General features: G+C 39.4%; 1 protein-coding gene across 1 annotated transcript in view; it reads right to left on the minus strand.

The window, feature by feature from the left end:
• The window catches only part of enox1 (ecto-NOX disulfide-thiol exchanger 1), a 42161-nt gene extending 25012 nt beyond the window's left edge, over window positions 1-17149 (minus strand). Inside the window, exons 1-8 of the mRNA XM_060929907.1 lie at window positions 17128-17149; window positions 16493-16630; window positions 13587-13754; window positions 13239-13445; window positions 12435-12668; window positions 6059-6271; window positions 2933-3039; window positions 1296-1413 (exon numbers count right to left, since the gene is read on the minus strand). Coding sequence (XP_060785890.1) covers window positions 1296-1413; window positions 2933-3039; window positions 6059-6271; window positions 12435-12668; window positions 13239-13445; window positions 13587-13754; window positions 16493-16630; window positions 17128-17137 — 1195 coding nt within the window. The 5' untranslated portion in view covers window positions 17138-17149. The remainder of the gene's footprint in view (window positions 1-1295; window positions 1414-2932; window positions 3040-6058; window positions 6272-12434; window positions 12669-13238; window positions 13446-13586; window positions 13755-16492; window positions 16631-17127) is intronic.
• Between the last annotated feature and the right edge of the window lie 5874 nt (window positions 17150-23023).

A 23023-nucleotide genomic window follows, 5' to 3' on the forward strand; every position in this document is an offset into this window, starting at 1 on the left:
ACTAATAGATAAATATTTTCCTCAAGATTGTGTATGGACATGACAAATGAGATTGTATAAAAGGTTACTGCCTAATTTTGTTCAACATGAATATCAAACGCGATATGCAACTGATGGAAGGTTTATATTGCCTAGAGCCAATACATGTAGTATTCAGAAGACGGTCATATATAGAGCGATGGAGAGGTGGAACTCATTGCCAGTGTATATTGATAGATTAGGGATAAAATTAGCTCATGTTTTAAGTCGTTCAAATTCTGTAAAGCTGCTTTGCGACAATGTTTATTGTTAAAAGCGCTATACAAATAAACTTGATTTGATTTGATTATATTGTGCATGAGAATACTAGGGAAAGGTTTAAGATGTTGATAAAACAATACCTTGTAGGATTTCATGAATTATGATTTTGTTGTGGGAAGTCCAAAATATTACTATGATAAAAATAGACTGTATTGTTTATTGTTTTATTGAGTTTGTATTATGATTTATGTTTTTGGAAGTGACGAGTGGGAGTGGGGGGTGTCTAGGGGTGCAGGTGTCGGGCGTGTGTTCACCGGTGCCACTCTACAAGGGACCCTCCGCTGTTGGGGGGTGTAGGGGGGCACGTGCTGGGGGCTGGGTGTCTGCATCCTTGGGTCACTCTCAGACTTACTTCTTTCTTTTGGTGCTGTTTATGTTTTTTATCATTTGAATTGGAGAAAAGGTAATATGGAAAGTGGTGAGAAACCTGTGGTAATGTGTATTAGAAATGAACAGATTTATGAATTTTATTGTATTTGATTTAAATATGTGAACTATTGTGTGTTTGGTTGTAGTGCATTGTGTGTTGTAATGTATTGTGTATGTGTATTGTATGTATATGTATGATTTGTTTGTTTGATGTTGCGATGCGAGATGATTGGACACCAGGAAGAATAGCCTTGTTTATAACAAGTGCTAATGGTGATTCCAAATAAAAATGAAATGAAATGAGATTCCAGTAAATCTAGTGCTAGTACTGAAATAAAGTACACTAATAGTGTTATACTCATGATGAAATTTAACAATGCATAGGCTCATAGAAAGATGGTATGAATCATGACAAACCATGAATAATGAATCACATTTAATATTGGTTCAATTTTATGACATTTAAGAAAAATATCTGATACAATTAGCTGATTAATTGATTACAATTAGCTCATGTTTAAAGTCTTTAATTTTCTGTAAAGCTGCTTTGCGAAAATGTCTATTGTTAAACGTGCTATACAAATAAATGACAATTTTAATTAACATGTGAAGAACACAGTTCATACCTGAGTTATCCATTCGAACCTTCTTACAGGGATTTTCCTCCAAGTCTTCATCTGACATTTCCATTTCTTCTTCCCTTCTGATTCCCATGATCTCCTCACTGTGGGCATTTCTTAGCTCCTAAAACACCAAAATCATAAACACACCCAGTCATACACACACACACACACACACACACGTGCGTACACAATAGGAGAGACGGAAGGAGTCAGAGAGAAACAAGCACACACACCATTAGTGGTATCTGTCCTGTAACATGGTCTTTGCTAGCACATGAATTTAATATTTAATATTTTATATTTTACTCTACTATTTCTAGAGAAACGCATCTCTGAAATTTACATTAATAATCAACTTTACAGCACATATTTAAGGTAGTATAATGGTATCATTTTCTCAGTAATAGAATCGAGGTCTTTTAGCTCTGAACAGACTCTTTTTGCAGACCAACGTTGTGATAAAATGACAGATAGTTGCTGACTGATCGAGTCCAACACAGCCTGCTGAGAGAGCCGAGGTTCTGCCATCACACAGCTGTGTGTGATAACAAAAGCTTGGATGCTCCATTTGTCTGGGACTGAAAAGTGTAAAAATCACATTATACAAACTTCCAGGCTCACTGATCCCCTGATAGTCATTACAGGGATCAGCAGTGAGGTGGTTTAATGCCAGTAGTGTGAAATCTTGCAGATCAGACACAATAAATATCCTTGGAGCTGTTGCATTGAAGGGAAACAGAGCACACATGAGATCCTCTATATGTACGTATTAGTATAGTCCTACAAGGCTTGTTCCTTCGTCTTGTTTTGTTTTGTATTTTAAACTATGATATGGACACTTTCTTGATCTACAGGTTTTGTTTTGTTTTTGTTGCCACTATATTTTATCACAAAATGGTAAGTTCAGAAAATAAATGTTACAGTATGACATACAATTTAGCTTAAACATGGTCTGATGGTGCTGGCCAAGATTTCACAATGGTGACATCAAAACTGATTTTGGCCGATCACTGCACCAGAGTCACTTTGACAAAATCAGCATCTTACCTCTTCTTAGACTGCGAACATATCTGGACTTACAGAAGTGTATGAATACAAATAGTGTACTTCCTTTGAGGGGTATAGGTTTTTGGTCCTCACAGAAAAAAACATCCCAATAACTTAGCACAAGTTTAAATACGTAATTTATAAATATAGTAACTCACTGTATAACCAGATTAAAAGAACATTTATCTATAAGGAATATGGACTTGTATTATTTTATGACAGATTGGTGGAAATACTGAATCTCGATCGCTACAATTTTCAAAGCCTGATCAAAATCCTGGAATGTAGCACTTACTTTTTAGGCTTTAATCTAAACTTAATGCAAATTTAATCAGTAATGAATAATGAATCTCTGCATATCATTAATGACTATCATTTTAACCCTAGAAGTATACGTTGCCATGGTAACTTAAGAGCTACTTGAATTTCTAGGACACAGACTGTGCTGCAGAGTGACAGACCAGAATCAGAAAGGCAGGATGGTTTATTTGTGAGACCACAAAAGCCATAAAGACCCACAAGTCACATTAGCAGCTGGAGTGCCAATGTAGCCTGTGGAGTCAGTATGACAAGAAGATAGGAGACATACCAACCTCACATTGCTTTCGCCAAATGTCTATGTTCTTGCGCTGTGCTTTTGAGAAATGGTCCCATGCCTTTTGCCGGGTGGCAGCGCTGAATACGGCCGTAATCTGCTCAACTTTGGTGGATAAGGAAGTCAGACAAGACAAGCCATTTATGTAGAGCCACTGCCAGCTAGAGCCACACACCAGAAACCTGACCAGTGAGGTTCCTGATAGTGTCTGCTCTATTGTACTTACATCTTATGACCTGCTGATTCAAATCCTTAAGGACTGTGGAAGGCAACAAGATACAATGGTTTGAATCCAATCCTGCTTCAAGTCTTATTGCTTGTAAAGAATTTGGGTGAAGCTGAAAGGAAGTGTCACTTACAATTAATTTTATTGCCATTCTTGTATTAAAATTTCAATATGCAATGTATTGGCTTCAAATTAGTTTTGAAAATAACAAATATTGAACTTGTACCTGTTGTAAAATGTTGCCTTTTGATCTGACTAAATTTACATACTTTATTTTAGATATTTGTAAGATTTGTGTGCATTGTGTATTTAAACAGGCCGATGCACAGGTTTAGTTTGAAACAGGTTTGTAGTACTTGAGTCCAGGACTCAGACTTGAGTCCGACTCATACCCTAATTTTAAGGACTCGTGACTTGACTTGGACTTGAACACTGATGACTTGGACTCGGACTCATGCATTGACTGCATTCTGACTCATAAATTGGAGACAAGGACTCTTTTTTTTCTTTATTTTTTGTAACATGCCATAATAATTTGGCATAAGATATTTATATCTACATCAATTTTTATACTAATTTTGTGCAAGAGAATGCACATTCACCTGTTCATACGTCATGTTCAGGAACAAACTAACATTAATGGCGCTAAAATACCTGGAGAGAATGCCACTAGGATTGTCTGATTTGCTTATACAGACTTCTTGTGCAGTAGGGAAAAAATGCACTGCTATGTGTTCCATATGTAGAAGCACTATCAAGGATATTACGGGGACAACCTTGAACTTCAATCGTCATTTGGCAAGACTGCATCCAGAGAAGTAAGTGACATGCTATGGTCATTGCTCTGTTGATAGTGGGGCTTGCTTGCTGACCGATGAACTAGCTAGTGTTAACTCTCTCTCATATTATTTGCTCTGTTGATAGTGGGCAGTAATGTTAGTCCAACACAGTAGCAGAGACAGTTTCACATAAAGGCAGCAACAGCCACCATCAAATGGTGTGGTTGGATTCTTGTTCTCAGACTCGACTCGGACTCGACTCGGATTCAACTCGAAATTTTCTTTAATGACTTGGACTTGACTTGAACACTGGGGACTTGAGACTGGACTTGGACTTGAGGTTTAGTGACTCGACTACAGCACTGGTTTGAAAGCTGAGGTACATTCGCCCAGTGGTTCTTAAGTCTAATCCTAGAGTACCTCTGCTTGCACGTTTTAGTGTATTTAACATACTCATATTGAAGCAGGTTTGTTAGAGCCAGGGGAGGGGGATGGTTGGGTTGTTCAGGGTGGGAACTGGCTACCTGGCAAGTCATGTGATTACTATAATCAGATCCATCAATAAACAGCACAATCATAAATGGTATTAATTAAATGATAATTCTGGCAAAATATTCATAGGCAATTGGTAGTGCAATATAAGAGGTTGTTAAGAGACACAAAGCTCTTTAAAAGCTGAGACATTGTGTATGACTGGGATGGAGCTGATCCAGATGTGACTTGATGAAGCAGATCTTAAACAATGGTGCAGCCACTGGTGAGTCCCCAGTCACAGGGTTCATGAACACACGCCAGGTCTGCATGTTTTGGTATGGGAGCCACCAAATTACAACAAAAAATAAATTTATTAGACGTACCAACCAAACAGTCTAATTGCTAAAGGGAAGGGGTATAAGATCAATCTGTAGTATATCTGTGCATATGCCTATGTTATAACCATTATAATATTCAGTGCCATCTCATATTATTGCTCGTGTGTACGAGACAATATTTATCAATTTCTTTAACTGTGGTCAAGCTGCCATATAGTTATAACTAGAAAAATAATTCAAATTCCAAGTGTCTTGCATTTCATCATTACACACCCAATCTGATTTTGGCCTACCTGTAAATTAAGTTGAACAGCTCCATCCCTGAAATGGAGACAGGCTCCTTCCACTGAGACTGTACTTACCCTGGGCCATTCTGTGGGCTATGGCTAGATTCCCCCTTGGGGGCTGAGTCTGATCTTATATATGTGTTGTGTATATATATATATATATATATATATATATATATATATATATATATATATATAGTACCAGTCAAAAGTTTGGACACACCTACTCATTCATAGGGTTTTCTGTATTTTCACTAATTTTCACTATTTTTTACATTGTTGAACAATACTGAAGACATCAAAACTATGAAATAACATATAGAACCTATATGGAATTACGTGGTTTAACAAAAAGTGTTAAAAACAAAATATGTTTCATATTTTAGATTCTTCAAAGTAACCACTGTTAACCTGCTTTTCAATTAACAGGTGTAATTTGGAATGTGGAATTTCCTGTCTTTTTAATGTGTTTGAGTTCAAACAGTAAATAATAAATAATAAAAGTACGAAATACAGTAAATAGCCCTATTCCACAACTGTAGTAATCCATTCTATATCAAGAACCACTGAACTGAGTAAAGAGAAACGATGTCCATCATTACTTTAAGACATGACGTGACTTTTAATTAATAAGAATAAAGAAAAAAAACATTGAATTAGAAGCTGTGTCCAAACTTTTGACAGGTCATATACACACACTGTGTGTATATATATATATATATATATATAAACCATTTTCCTCTTCCTGACAGGTTGACATAAGCTGGGCTTATATAACATAATTATTGCCTGCATAAAAAGCTAGTTTGTGTGTCACTGCATTTTGTCATCACTACTAGATGAGGCCATTTACAATGGTTCATCTCAAAAACTGAGTCAGAGAGCCCACTGATCTGATCAAAGACTGAGCCAGCTTAAGACTCACACAATCTTGGACAGAACAAAGGATGTACTGTTGTCATGGTAACACTACATGAACATCTCTACGTAAGCAATGTGTATAAGGCTTGCGAGTCTTACACTGGGTGAGGATGGTGAGCAGTGAGCTCTTGAATAGCTCTTTGGCTTGCTCCATCTCCTCTTCGTGCTGGGCCTTCTCGTTCATCAGGCGCCGCACGTGGCTGTTAGCTGACTGGATCATGGAGTAGAATTGATTGGCAGTACGCCGGTTCACCTCACCCCTTTCTATCCATGTGAACAGTACTGCTATGGTCTCACTGAACTTGCTGTCATCTGTGAGAAAAGTGGGAGATATTACCATTGATATGAATTTGGAGATTGCATCATAGTAAAGATAGTTGAGAAAAAATATATATATATATTCTTTCCACATTCACTGGATATGAACAATCGCACACTCTGATTGGCTACTCTACTACTAGGTTATCAGCTCATATACCATGAGTAGAGAAAAACAAAACAAAATGGCGGAGCATGTTGCTGAACCAACCGATGATGAAATAAAAACTCTAATCAAAAACAAAACCCCAAAAATTGTGAGCAAGTATTTAAAAGAAACAGAACTAGTGCAGGCGGCACGGTGGTGTAGTGGTTAGCGCTGTTGCCTCACAGCAAGAAGGTCTGGGTTCGAGCCCTGTGGCCAACGAGGGCCTTTCTGTGCGGAGTTTGCATGTTCTCCCCGTGTCTGTGTGGGTTTCCTCCAGGTGCTCCGGTTTCCCCCGCAGTCCAAAGACATGCAGGTTAGGATAACTGGTGACTCTAAATTGACCGTAGGTGTGAATGTGAATGGTTGTCTGTGTCTTTGTGTCAGCCCTGTGATGACCTGGCGACTTGTCCAGGGTGTACCCTGCCTTTCGCCCGTAGTCAGCTGGGATAGGCTCCAGCTTGCCTGCGACCCTGTAGAACAGGATAAAGCGGCTTGAGATAATGAGATGAGAAATAGTGCAAAGAATATAGTTCCCCCCCCACACACACTCCAGCCCAGTCGGTAGCGGTACTGCACGTTTAAGTTGGTTTGCCAACTGCCAAAAAAACACGAAAGAAGAAGAAACCCCCCCAAAATACAAAAAAAAACCAAAACGCAACAAAATATGGAATAAAAGTATTTGATGGTAAGAACTTACATTTCTTTATTTTTAAAGAATTATTATAGTATTTTCACAAATTGCTACTGTCATTTTGCCAATTTGTTTACATTCTAAGCGGAAATTATTTTGTCAGACATTTTGTATGAAGTTTTTATTTATTGAATTTGATATATACACACACACAGGAACTGAGGGAATTAAGGCAAATGTAGTTGTGGAGATTGTGCTGTACCTACTATTACAGCATAATCTCCGCAACTACATTTACCTTAATTTCCTCAGTTCCTGCCCCGGACGATATCCGCTTCATCTCATCTTTGACTGCGCCGCATAGATCATGATGCAAGCTTGCCCATAAATGGGGGAGCTAGTGAATTCTGGTCTCTTTGCCTCGCGCCCTCTGACTGTAGCGTTGACCAGCTTCTATTTGCCTCTGGCCTCTCCTCTTGGATTGGTACACACAGATGCACCTCACACTATCTGGCTCGCTTTGACTCTTTCCAGATTGGCGCAATTAGACGTGACTTGCTACTCTCTCTCTGCCTCTCACGGCCGCGGATGCGCCTCACGCCCTCTGGCCTCGTGCTCTCTGCCTCCGGTATCTTCTCAGACCAACACACAGATGCACCTCGCTACTCTGACTTCTTCTCTTGGACTGGCGTTCTCTCTTTCATCAATGCGCCGTCGGTATTTAAAAAAAGACACTGCAGCTACAGATGGAGGCGAAGAACAAAAGGACAAAACACGTGATTGTACTGAGCCACTGGCTACGGTTAAGATTAGAGATGAGTGGCTCCCTCCACGTCTTCAACCAATGAACTTCCATCCAAGGACTTCCTGGATCACGAGATCCTGCCTGGGAAGGACTTTTGCAACACAGGAAAGCTGATTTAAACTACATTGAAATGGCTCTGCTAGCACAGTACACAGAACGGAGAATCACTGATGAACTCCTTCACACTGGCAGCACGGTGGTGTAGTGGTTAGCGCTGTCGCCTCACAGCATGAAGGTCCGGGTTCGAGCCCCGTGGCCGGCGAGGGCCTTTCTGTGCGGAGTTTGCATGTTCTCCCCGTGTCCGCGTGGGTTTCCTCCGGGTGCTCCGGTTTCCCCCACAGTCCAAAGACATGCAGGTTAGGTTAACTGGTGACTCTAAATTGACCGTAGGTGTGAATGTGAGTGTGAATGGTTGTCTGTGTCTATGTGTCGGCCCTGTGATGACCTGGCGACTTGTCCAGGGTGTACCCCGCCTTTCGCCCATAGTCAGCTGGGATAGGCTCCAGCTTGCCTGTGACCCTGTAGAACAGGATAAAGCGGCTACAGATAATGAGATAATGAATGAGAACTCCTTCACATTGCCACATGAGAGTGATCCCAAGTAAGGCTGGCATTTTGGGCAACGTTAGTCTTAGCTGAATTAGTTTATGTGAAAAGTGCTACTAAAACCTAAGGTTGTTTCAAGTGTGTGTACAATAATCACATAGTTTTGGTTTGATCATGTTATGGTATTTCTCAGTTTTACTCTGGTAGATAGCTGCGATGACCTGGTGACTTGTCCAGGGTGTACCCCGCCTCTCGCCCATAGTCAGCTGGGATAGGCTCCAGCTTGCCCGCGACCCTGTAGAACAGGATAAGCAGCTACAGATGAATGGATGGTAGATAGATTTTACATGCTTTATCTCTTTTATCTTTCACTCTCTCTAACACTATTATACACATCTCAACATTCAGACTTCGATAACCTAAGGGCTGGTTAGCTCAGTTGGTTAGACTGTAGTGCCTATAATGTTGAGATTGTGGGTTTGATCCCTACATAGGCTAAAGATTATTTATGTGCCTTTGTTAGAATCCTTTGTCTAATCAGTCATACAGAGCACCTACTTCCCCTCCCACACCTTTTTGCACGCAAACAATTGTTTGTTAAGCCTGCACACATACACACCTAATCTCATTACGTCATATCACAATTTTTGTGCCTTGATTTGTTAAACTGCTGCTAGTATTAGTGAATGTACCTGATCAATATTATTCTCATTTGCGTTTGTCATTTTAATAAATTAAATACTTACAAGAAACTGTGTCTTGTCTGTTTTGCTGCAGTATTACTTGAAGCTATCCTCTGCCATCAAAGAATTCACATTGCCTTGAATGAGCTAGTGTATCAGTAGAGTAATTCATTCATTTATTTAATAATTCATAGAAATATTGATTAGTAAAATTAATGAACTGATATTTTATGAGACTGATATTTTATAAGACTGATTTAAAAAGTAATTGCACCCACATAATTTTGGTGCACTGTGTAAGGCATGGTACTAACATGTGTGTATATATGTGTGTGTGTGTGTGTGTGTGTGTGTGTGTGTGTGTGTGTGTGTGTGTGTGTGTGTGTGCATTTATATTAAGTATTATGTAAGATATATGAAATATATGTTTTGTATAAATCATTTACATAGATTTTATCCTATTGTAATGTGTTACTGGAACATTTAATCTGGAGGAAGGGTCATTTAATGATTCTGTGATGATTTGTTGCAGCAGCAGCTCATGACCATAGATTCTGGTGAAACAGGAAGAAGGCAATAATAACCTAGCCTCAAACAGAATTAAGTCTAAGAGGCTATCACACTTGACTTATGCTATAAACCACTATCTACTGAATTTTTACAGTAATCCTGTAATAGGCAGTTGAGTATTGACAATATACAGTCGTCCAGCAACAGTTTATCAGCTTATTTTGAGCAATTTTAAATGTACCTTTGTTTAACTGTGTTTTATATGGAAGATGCTTCACATTACAGTATGAGAAGTGCAAACAGAAGAGCTAACACTGTATTATTAACCCAAAATTGCCTAAAAAATTAATGCATTGGAAAATGGAGACACATTTTTCTTCTTTTTCTCAGCTTTTGCTTGGGAAAAGGTTGTTGTGGAATACACACAGATTTCTGATGTACAGATCCACCTTTCACTCTCTTCAAATTTCCAAACCTCCCTCTTCAATCCTCTTCCCTCTCCCTCTCCAAATCCCCCTTTCCCTCTCCCAGTCTATAATAATTGAAATGCACATCATTGACGCACTGTCTGCACTAACCCTGTGCCTTTGTTTGCAGAAATAGATGCTATTTAGATTTGATTGCTTATTATTTATTAGATATTAGATATTCTTAGAAGTATTTTTTTAAATTAGCCCAACTTGGCATAAAAATTACAACTCTGGCAATTAGGAGCCTGACATTAAAAGCACATATCTGAAATATAATTATAGAATTGTAATCTGCAGCATAATTCTCAAATGCCTGAAGTCAAGTATGGGAAGTCGATGGTCTTGAGTTTAGTCTACATCAGGGTTCTGTAATCAGATCTTTGTAGACTGTTTGAAATGTAATATAGAAATTGCTAGAACAAATGGCATTTGTCAGTCAGGCTAGTTGTAAATGATATGCTCTCCAGCATGTGTTTTTGACTAAGTTATTTCTTTAGCTTACAGGAGAGATGCATTTCCACTTGCACATTTGTAAAACTGTGTGATAATCTCAGTATATTCTAACAATTTTAATCATACATCCAAGAGACTTATTCCAGGAGTTGATGTGTAATCAGTATTTGGTTAAGAACACACACACACACACACACACACACACACACACACACAGGAGACTATAGGGTTCTAAGACAGCTGCTGAGTGTGTGAGGGCAGATGTGCTTTTATCATTCCAGCTAATAAAGAAAGTCGAATTATCCTGGTCCCAAAGCAAGCATGCCATTCCACTGGAGTAAACATAATTCCCTTCATCAAATGAGACTGCACACCCACTCTCCACCAATCACGATGGCCATGACAGGATTTGTAAATGTGTAAATCTCAACACTCTCCCTTCTAAATCCCCCAGCATACCCCTTTGCCCCTGCTTCAACTTTATGGGAGTTAACATGCTACCAGTTATTCAGAGCCAACACAAACAGAATTACTATTCCATGATATAATGTTAGTTTACTGGATGGTTTATCTCATTCTCCTAAAATGTGAAAACATTAACCAGAAGTTCCTTTTTATGAAGAAAAATAACCACAACACAAAAGAAAATTACACGCCTTCACCTGCACCAGACAAGGCACTAAAAGAGCAGGTTAAGAAAGATTTATCAGAGAGCCAAGACCCAAAAGCAGAGCTGAATACCGTAAAAGCCAAATCCCATGGAAACACTGGATTTACATCACTACACTGGCTTTCAGTGCTACCCTCTTACAAAGATGTGGCTTTACCCCACTGAAATACACATACTGTAAATGGTCTACTGTGGAAGTGTACCATGATGTTTTATAGCTAACATCTCAGACACAAAACAAAGGCCTGCATGCTATTCCCATTTAAACAGGGACTATGATATTTATAGCCAACAAATATTAGTGTATTAGAAAAAACAAAGGCTGCCCCAATTCAAGACTCCTTTCATAGTGATGTCTTTTCAGTGCCAAGCAGAATATTGAGCTGTATCTGGCATACTTTGTGTGTGTTTTGAGGCTCATTTAACATACAAGTGCACATGGTGCAGGGAAGCACCACACTGAGAGAATAGGAAATGTTCAACTGTGTGCCAAGATTGCTGATAAGGTGGGGGGTTTGCAGTTGAGTTACCATCATCTAAATGAAAGCAGATGAGGAGATTTGAGAGGCTTGGAAAAGCACTAACGTCTGTTTGGATTTATCACAAATTCCAGGAAAAAAAAAAAAGATTCTTCGCCAGGAAAAAGGTGATATATTGCACATGAATGTGAAAATGTTTGACCTAGAAAGAGCTGGAAAAAAAAAAAAAAAAAAATATATATATATATATATATATATATATATATATATATATATATTTTTTTTTTTTTAGCCAGTTATTCCAGACATGAAAAAACTTCTTTTGAAGTGAAATTAATTCTAAAAATGAAAGATCCTGCTGAGAAACCATAAGCACAAGCTCAGTGGTGTTTATGCAGTCTATACAATGGAAAGAAAGGCGTTTCCATTGCATTTCCAAAAGCTTGGGTTTGTCTTTTCTTTTTTTTTTTGGTAGTTACAGCTGTAGAAAGTGTAGGAGACTAAGCTGCAGAGAGGTACTTAGGCTAAGCAGCCAAGCATTTCACTAATAACTTTTTACATCATCAGAGAACAGCAGGAATGAAACAGCACACACGGCCAAGCAGGTCTTCAGACCACACTGATGTTGGCAAAGCAGTGCAGAGCAGCTGCTTCAGATATTTTTCACCTTAACTGTTTTTCTCCGTTACTGTAATGATGATACATTTCCTGATGAAAAGCATCCATGGATTTTCTGATAACATTTTCAGTAGAAAGACACACCTTTCAGTTTTTCAGCAAGTAGGCCTGCCTCGTGCTCTGAGTAGTGCATGATGGGAGGGGGAGAAGGAGGTCGCAAGCGATCTTCCTGGATTTTGCGCCGATGACGTTCTTCTCGTGCCAGTAACCTCTGTTTGCATTCCCACTCATACAAGTCATCCCTCGCCTGAGCAAAGTCCACATGGATGCGGCCTGAATCCTTTTTGTCTGTGCTGGAACCAATGCGCATCCGGTAGCCTAAGACATAAAATACAACCATTATAAATCAATACTTATATAAAGTACTGGTGAATTTTAAAAAATCATTCATAACTTTATGACAAGTTTTAAAAAAATAGGTGACACAATATAACTTTTTGGACAAAGCTGCCAGAACAGCTTCAGTGCATGTTCGCGTAGATTGTACAAGTCTCAACTGGTGTTTTGCTTGTGGTCAAAGAACGTGCTGTCTAACACCTCACTCCAAAGTCTCCCATAAGTGCTTAACTGGGTTGAGATCATGGTATATGATTAATATAAATTTCATACTCATCATACCATTCAATGAGATCTTGTACTATGTGGATAAGGACATTGCCATCCTGAAAGAGACCACTCCCATCAGGATAGAAATGTTTTATCATAGAAGAAGGTTGATCAGTAAGAAGATCTTAGTATTGATTTGCACTCACTCTTCCCTCTAAAGGGAGAAGTAGACCCAATCCATGCCATCAAAATGCCCTCACAGCATCTTTTCTTTTCCTTTAATTTGTATATCAAAATATATTGTAAGTCAGTTTTGTGCAAATTTAAAAAACTGAGGCATACCAGAAAGATAAATGGCCTTGTCCACCATGAACTCTTCACTAAAGCGGATATGGCAGAAGTTTTTCTTGCTCTTGCGGATTGCAACAATTTCACCACACTGGTCAAACACCTCTCGGATAATTTCTTCACTTGCATTCTCAGGGAGTCCACCAACAAACACTGTTTTACAACCTGGTGGCCGCTCTCTCGTAGATGGAGGCGGAAGATCTGCAGGATAGAAACAGAGCAAGTCACAATTGACTAATGACTGTATCAGCCCCACTTTTTTTCTATCAACATATCTTTTTTTTCTGGGAAAGATGGGATTAACTAATGCACTTATCTGGAGGATACACATGAAACTCTTACTGGGGTTCTGGGGGAAAAGTGTACAGCTCTTGCAGTGGATAATCTCTTTGATGACAGGTAGCTCAGGCTGCACAGGTGGAGGAGGCACCAGACTGATTCCTGCCATCATGGGGTTAATGGGGGCAATAATACCCAAATTGGGGTCAAAACTTTGGATACAGATGGAATCTGGAAGAAAAAAAAATCCAACAAAACAAAGGGTTAGGAATGCATCCATTAATTTCAGACAACTAGAAGAGAATGACCAAAATAATCTAACAAATGTTAAAAGTCGTACTAGATGAGAGGAGACCAATGTTGCCTTAAAGACAGGACATACTGAATGGCTTAAGTTAAGGCTTAAAGTACAATAGAAGACTTCTCTTCTGTTCTCTAGGATACATAGCAGACTATAAATCTATGACTGTAATCATGTGAAATGCATACTTTAGAAGATCCCTGCCAAATTCATGAAAATATAAATTATTCAACAATTTCACACAGACATACCTCCTATTTATCATTTCTTAATATTATTCCTTCCACCAAGGATTGCAGGACTACTCATTCTTTTGGCCTAACACTTCTCATTTGTTGCCAGAGACTGAAGGAATGGGTGATGTGCCATTATTATTATCCTTTTTTATCATTTCAGAGAAATTAGATCCAGAGCTGAAGTTTCTTCACAGGAAACAACTAGCTGTGATTAGCTCAAAAGTAGAAAGTCATCAATCAGAAGCTTTTGAAAATACCATTAGTGGCCATTTGTGCACCAGGGGAATATTTCATGAGGAAATCTATTTAATCTTGTGACTTCTTCAGCCCAATAACATCCCATCCATCCTTCATTATATTACATACAGACAATAAATAATCATCCAGGAGTAGTCGTGATCATTAATGTCCAATAGTGATACAAAATCCTAGTCTCATGTCCGCCACCTCTGCCAAGAATGGCCATGTGTTCAGTCTTTATTAATACTCAGAGAATATGTAAGTATAGTATGTGCCTGCAATATATTATTATTATTATTATTATTATTATTATTACCTCGCCTGGGACGGAGTCCACCAGGGAGCGAGGTATTGTTTTCGGTCGGGTTTCTTTCTTTCTTTCTTTGTTTTTTTGTTAATGATATTACAGGAAAATGGCTAGACCAATCTTCATGAAACTTTCAGGATAGATGGACATTGGTCTCAAATAGAACCTCCAAAATTTTGGGGGTTATCCGGTCAGGGTCAAGGTTTTTGTGGCTACTGCCTCACATAGAGGTGGTAGCCACTATGTCATCGTGCTGTAAGAATGTAAGAGTGTAACAATCGCCCAGTACGGTGTGTTCTGATTGGCTGAGAGCAGCAGAGAATCAGAACCATGTTTATTGGCCAAATATGTTCACACACAAAATCAAAATCAAGGTCAAGGTCACCAAAAAGGTCAAAATCATTTTTTCACGATATCTTCCTTCATATTCATCATAAGTGCTACCGGGTGAGGTTTGGTTTGCCTGGCAACACTTGTTGTTGTTATTATTATTATTATTATTATTATTATTATTATTATTTTGTGGCCAGACTAATGGCCCATAAATACTTCTTTTGAAGAACATATTTTCTAACATATTTTAAAAACTAGGTTGGAACCAAGTGCTCATGCATGTTCCCAAGATTCTTTTGAAAACAGTATATCTGTAAACATTACAATGGTCCTGCTGGCTACAGAGAAAGCAACCTTTGTCTGATCAGAATCAGAACCATGTTTATTGGCCAAGTGACTAAATCCCTTTGTGTGTGACACTCCATGTATGTCATAAATTGTCCTTGTGACTCACACTTTACCTAATGCCACCAGGCTCTGAAGAGGTCCATGCAAACCATTAGTAGCACTTTCCCCATGTTTGATTTCATTAATTGGTCACTTCATGCCAGAAGCAGCTCATAATAATTGTAATATCCAGTCTTGAATGATTAGTCATATCACTCAAATAACAAAACTCTCAAATATAATTCAAATGTAAGCCATTCCAAATTATGCAATTTCCATAAATATGCATGATCCGTAGAATCTGCTCATGCATTTAAATCTCAGCTTAATTTGCCTCAATCTACCCTGGCTCCTTGGGACGATATTAGCTCCAACATGTTGCTAACTCAGCACAGGCTCTATTTTGTATGAGATACTACTGTAAATGCAGTTACAGCTGTATGGAAAGCTAATTATAGAGCCTCTCTATCAGTCACTCACTCCCTTTGCTTTACACTTCAGAGACAATCCCAGGCAATGCTACATTCCTTGTGGACTTATTGTCACCTCTAGAATTACTGGCACATAGATAAAAGTGTCTTTGTGGTTACATAGCTTAGATTTCTTTCATATTTTCAGTGTGAAGTTAAGCCAGTTAACCACGAAGACTTTTTTTCTTTTTGCAAAGAATGCCAATAATTATGAGAATCATTGTATCTTTACAATTACAGTTACAATAAGGCTGTAGTGATTGCATTAGCAGTTTACCATTCATTAATTCATGATTCTTTCATTTCCACAGTAGGTGCCACACAAAGGGTGCCAAGACATTTCCAAATGATTCTAAGTAGAAGCTGGAATCAGGAATAGCTTATGCAGACCTCAGACAAAGAGGCAATGTATGCCTACAGAACACTCGAGGGTACCAGCCTTTCCAGAGCTGCAACAAATGGGTCCTCAATGAAAAATAAAGCTCAACAGACTGGAACACAGTTTAACATAAAATCCAATGTCAAGCATTTCTGCTAAAGGTCACATACTTGGCTTGGGCAGCTGGTGCTAGTGTGGTTTGCTGGGAGGAATATGAGAGATTTGCTTTTGACCTAAACCATTGCTCCAGTGTGAAAAAAGGGTAGGGAAGAGTGGAATGTTATTTAGATCATAGGATTAAGATGCACGACTCTACCTGTCACTAACTGCTGCCCTGTTAGTCCCATAGGCACAATGCCTAAGTTATTCATGGCGGTGGCCCAAGCACTGGGGTCCGCCACAGGCACACTGAGGTGGGTCTGCTCTGTACCCAAACCCCCAATGCCGTCTGCTGCTGCAGAGAGAAAGCACAGGGGACGCATTTGATTATTTCAGGCAATATTGAACAGATCCTTATGCAATTTAACTTGATTGAAGATAAAGACAAAACCAGCTTGACTGAACAATCCCTCTAAAAACCCCTCTGGTGGCTGCAGATTGCTGATTAATTTCTGTATAGATCACTGCTTTTTACTAAATCACATTGTAAATGTCCTTTTCATGACCTCCGGTGTCTCTTTGGCTTTTGGAAAAATTTATAGTATAATGCCATTTTAAAACTGTAATTTTGTACATGTTTATTATACCATAATATATGCCTGATTGTTATCAAACTGAACAGTTAGAGACTTTATATATACCTAAAATCCCATTGACAGTAGGAAAGGATAAAAAGACATCAACCCAAGACTAATGATGAGGCTTAAACAAAAGCCTTGCTATAGCAGAGTCCTGAATCAATGTGCATAAAGGCAAGGCTCTGACAAATGGCAAAATGAGAGTGTTATTTACCACTGGCCATGGCAGCTCTGCTGTATCTCTGTTTCTGTCTGCCACTGCTGTCCCCAAAGCTGCTGCTCCTCCAAGCTAGCTGCCCAGGGCAGAGAGTAAAACTCAAGAGCTCATCACAGCTTATATGCAAACCTACAACAGACAAATACAATCATATCATGTGAACATACACTATAGAAGTGTTCACAAAAAAGATCATAACACATTGAATTTGGTTATTCGCATGACATCAATTCATCTTATCTAACCAATCATCGTCAGCACTGCAGAACCCGATCTGGGCTTGAGGCGAACCATGTTTGGTTGACTTGGCCAGAATTGCAGCAGTAGGGTGGCCAGTTCCTTTCTGCGCACACACATTCACACCTATGGGTAATTTAGAGTAGCCAGTTAACCTAACTGCATGTCTTTAGACAGTGGGGGGAAACTGAGCACTCGGAGGAAACCCACACAGACATGGGGAGAACATGCAAACTCCACACAGAAAGGCCTCTGTCGGCCACTGGGCTCAAACCCAGAACCTTCTTGCCGTGAGGTGACAGTGCTAACCACTACACCACCGTACCACCCTTTGATTGATTGATTGATTGATTGATTGATTGATTGATTGATTGATTCCGAACAGTAAAGAAGATATAAAAACAACAAACAAAAATAAAAATAAAAAATGCAATCATCAAAACATCGTCATAAACAAACAGAATAGCGTAGCCACAAGGCAGTAATGTTCGGAAAGGATTAGGAAGAAGTAAATAACTTATCAAATCCTAACCCTCTATACCACCGCTTTGAAGCTGATTAATGCATAAATACTGTACATACATGTACATCATGAGTATAGCATACATTCTGAATTTCCAGTGGGGATCAAAAAAGGTACTGCATGAGGGCTGTAGCTAGACTGTCATATGTATGTGCCAAAAACATTTAAAAATAAACATGTATATTTTAGCAATTTATTCATGTCAGTGAATTGTTCAATTCACATTCGTTGCATTGTATTATAAAGAAACCATGTAGCTCCTGATTTTTCAGGTAAAAAAGAGGCTATTATGTGACTTCTCTAACATGGTATAAATGGTAACTTACCAAGCCTCTAGCATGGCTCAACTTGACTCGTTAGTCCTCATCAAGATACAAGGAAAACATGCATCAAGACTCTTCTCTGTACAGAAAGTTATTATTATTATTATTATTATTATTATTATTATTATTATTAAACAAAGACTACTTCTGTAGGATGTCTGGTGATAATGCTATGTAAATATAGTTGACAGCAGACATCACTTCAGCCATGAGTGATTGTAGGTTTCCACTCACTAACAGGATATGGGGTTTGGGTAGATGGGTGAGGGAGATCATCAGCTTTTTCTAGTTTGTGGGTCCTTGAATCAGAGCTCCTGCTGTAGTTTAAAAGAATATAATAATAATAATAATTATAATAATTTATTATTATTATTATTATTATTATTATTTACTTCTAGATCTTGCTGTTGCATGGTAAACAGTATTTACTCCAATTCATTCTATTAAAATGCATAACAAATACTCCTCAAGGACATGTGGCTCTCCAGAGCCAGTCCTATCAGTGACCTCCAAAATTGACTTCCATTTGGCCCTAAGCCATCAATCTGACACACATCATCCTGAAATCCATCAGATGTCCTGTGTGTGTGTGTGTGTGTGGAGCTTGACCAGAGCATCCCCCCCCCCCCCCCCCCCCCCCAATCTGACACCTCCTGATAGCAGTTGCAGTTTCTGAAACTCCTCTTCCATCTTTCTCCAGTATGCTCTAGGTGCACACCAGCTCCATCTGCATGCATTATATCATCTAGGAAATCAATGTCCCCATGAAACAGAATTACGCTGCTTAATATGGGTGAGGGTGATGGATCCTGGTCATGGGGAAAGCACTCTGTTCTTTCCCAACAGAGACGAGAAAGCAGGGCTATCATCAGTATGCAAAACATGCTCCTCTCTGCCACTTTCAAGCTCACTGCAGTAATGATCATTATTCAAATCTGACACACAGAAATCAACTTAGGAGCACAACACAATTTTCCTTTAATCAAGGCAATCATATCACTACTTTTATATTAAGGGTCCAGACTTAATGAGGAAATGTTTATGCCAAATATATTTCTGCTGAATCAAGCTGGAGGTTTAACAAATATCCAAACTTGCATTTAAACTGTTAGGCATATGAAGGATTTTATAAATCAATGTACAATAATGAAAATGCATAAGCTAATCACATATGTATGTAAGCTAATCACTCTATGTAGTAATTAACAAAATAATTAGCATAAGTGACTGACATAGCATTCTGTGCTTCTCATTGTACACCAAGAGCCCAAGACAGCATCCTAGCACATGTCAACACCTCGCTCCTTTACTCCTGCTGCCCTGCCATACATCTCTCACATCACACATGCCATGGACGGTAACCCCCTCCAACCAATCTCTACTCACTTTCACACACCATGAAATATTTACTCCACAACCTCTGTTGCCTTCATTATTCATGAACTCACTTGTCACTTTGAATGATTTAAGTGGCATCCTGCTCATCCCCATGTGGAAGAAGTGAAGGAAGAGATATGGACAGAAATCATAAATATGTCACACAAATGTAAGTGTCCAGCTTGATCCCAAATGCTTCTCAGGATGTTCATTATAGATGAGAAGAAAAACGAATAAATCAAAGTGATCTATGTAAATAAAGTTTAATAGCTTTTTGCTTCTTTCCCAGAAAGTCTTCCTTCTCAAAGGAAAAAGTTCAGCACACTGTCAACATTGGTACTTGCTAAAATGTGTCTTGACACTTTTGAGCCTTTCTTTTTTGAGAAATGATTTAATCTATATGGACATAGCCACTGATGACTTGTCCTCAAACTCATATGCTCAATTTCAATCAATTATGCTTTGCTGGTGTAAGTAATTGCTACCCTAATTACCTTGACAAATGATTGGGTTATAGAGGCTAGCAGGGGCTTCAAAGTTTGGGAGAATAGCAGGGTACAAATAATTTACAGCAGGGTGCAAAATGGTAAAATGTCTGCCAGCGGCAGACATAATGCACGCAAAGTGTGCAGGGATAGATAGATAGATAGATAGATAGATAGATAGATAGATAGATAGATAGATAGATAGATAGATAGATAGATAGATGCAAGTACGAATTTTTCATGGGACGGGATGGTTTGGAACAGGCCATCTAAAATTGGGATAACATTTACCCGGGACAGGTATTTGAGGCGGGTCGTCTAGCTTAAGCTTGATTAGCGTTGTTACGCACGCCAGTGTTTCCCACAGAAATTTTGGAGACTATGGGGGCAAGCCATGGGGGAGGCGCGGGGGTTGTTTAAAATTGAGTGATATGTTAAATATTAAGTTATTACTGAAAAACTATTGATTAAAAAAAACAGACACTGAGAAATGGTCCTATAAACAACTTTACCAATATAAAAGATTACCAGGACGACAAAAATGCAGGAAAATAGGCTTTACTTATCCAAATGCACCTGTTGGTTCAAAAGTTAAAGTGCAGAGAACCTCACAGCACAACATGAAGTTACCTTAAAATATAATATAATATAATATAATATAATATAATATAATATAATATAAATGGCTCAGCTTTCATCTCATCTCATCTCATTATCTCTAGCCGCTTTATCCTTCTACAGGGTCGCAGGCAAGCTGGAGCCTATCCCAGCTGACTACGGGCGAAAGGCGGGGTACACCCTGGACAAGTCGCCAGGTCATCACAGGGCTGACATATAGACACAGACAACCATTCACACTCACATTCACACCTACAGTCAATTTAGAGTCACCAGTTAACCTAACCTGCATGTCTTTGGACTGTGGGGGAAACCGGAGCACCCGGAGGAAACCCACGCGGACACGGGGAGAACATGCAAACTCCGCACAGAAAGGCCCTCGCCGGCCATGGGGCTCGAACCCAGGACCTTCTTGCTGTGAGGCGACAGCGCTAACCACTACACCACCGTGCCGCCCACTCAGCTTTCATGTAAGAAAAAAAAAACTATTAATACTAGTGCTGTGTGCAGGCAGTCTCTCCTGAAGACTAAATTAAACAATAATTATAAACTAATAAAATAAATGGCTCAGGCTTCATAGAAGAAAAAAAAAACAATTTGAACAGAATCTCACAGTATGATGCTGAAGCTGCCTAAACAATGGAAAATAAAATACCATTTTGGCAAAAACGTTGGCATCCATTAATTTCTTGTATTAAGTAAAAAAATATGTTGCCAGATACTGCTGACGTTTTACAGCCCAAAATATGTTCAAAACCCGCCAAAATGCACTTAAAAACGCCCAAATTGGGAGGGAAACTGCCCAATCTGGCAACACAGGCGGCAGTAATGGCTGCACTCGTGTCGAGGATGTAAACACAGTTGACGTGGCAACGGACATACATGACATAGTGGATGTAATTTACGTTCACAACTTTTTTTGCTGTCAGAAATATTTAATATTAAATTTTGTGACTCGACTGACAATAGCCGGCGGCATAACAAGCCATAGCCGGCGATTTGCCGCCGGTGACCGGCTACTTTTGAGACCGCTGGGCTAGGTCAGGAGCTCCCAAAACAGCATGGATTTCACAATCACACAATGCTTTATACAGCTATGAATTACTTAAACATGACTAGTATAGGGTGACCAGATGTCCCGGTTTTACCGGGACAGTCCCGATTTGGGGTTGTGTGTCCCGAAGTCCCGACAAAAGTCTGTCGGGACACGGATATGTCCCGGTTTTCCACTCGCGACGTTTGCGACTGAGCAGCGTGGGAATCATTAGTGGAGAAATGTCTGCATTTACTATTTTGATGAATTGACAAGAATCGCAAACTTTCCTGGTTACTGCCCCCTGGCCCTGTGGCATGGGTGTTTATTTAGCCACATTATTCCAGACAACAGAACAGGTTACCATGCAACAATAAAATAAACATTAACTGGCGCGAATGTTCTTTGTCTAGCAGCTAGCAGCAGTAATGCCGCAGCAATTATGCCGAAAAGAAAATGTACCTTTTCCAAAGATTTATAAGGCACCTACCCCTTCCTCAGAGAGGTGCAGAACAATGCGCACGAAGCCTACTGCACACACTGTAAGTGCTTTGTTCTTGTACTGAGTTGGGTAGCCTATGCTGCAAATGCTGTGCGCTCCTGTGGGGGCTTTCCTCGGGCTGTCGCCCCTCTCCTCCTTTATTGCTGAGAGAGGCCCTTCATATAATTTTTTATTCACCTTGTTATCCCGAGATAACGACATAATTAATTCAGGATCTCGAGGAAACAACACAACTAATTCGAGATCTCGAGAAAATAAAACCATTATTCCGAGATCTCGAGAAAACAAAACAATTATTTCATGATCTCAGCTGGATCACTCACTACGTTTACATGCACATAGAGAGAATCGAATTTCTGCCATTGCTCGACTGAAATCGAAGTTCAAAATGCCATGTATACACCTTAATTCGGCTGAAATTGAACCGAACTTGATTTCTCGGAATCGAGCTACACGACCTAGTTTATGCGATTTCTGCCGAGCTACTTTGTGCATGTATACCCTATCGAGCTAGTTGTCGAGCTACTTCCGGAAGTGACGAGTGACGAGACCACAAGCGGGAAACACAACAGCCTCGGTTGGCATGACAACAGTAGTAGCGAGCAGCAGAAGAGGTCAGGAGGAACAAACGAAGAAGAGAAAATGGCGATGTAGAGCTCTCTGAAGTGTGGGTGGAGCACAGAGGACGGCAGGACAAAGCTTCTGGTACTAATAGGCTTTTTATTGTCAGACTTTTCAGTTTAACAGCCTACTTCTATTCTTGAGAGAAGCACGCGCGCGCTGTGTTCTAGTCCC

Source organism: Neoarius graeffei, chromosome 9 (assembly GCF_027579695.1).
Source record: "Neoarius graeffei isolate fNeoGra1 chromosome 9, fNeoGra1.pri, whole genome shotgun sequence".
Taxonomy (NCBI): Eukaryota; Metazoa; Chordata; class Actinopteri; order Siluriformes; family Ariidae; genus Neoarius; species Neoarius graeffei.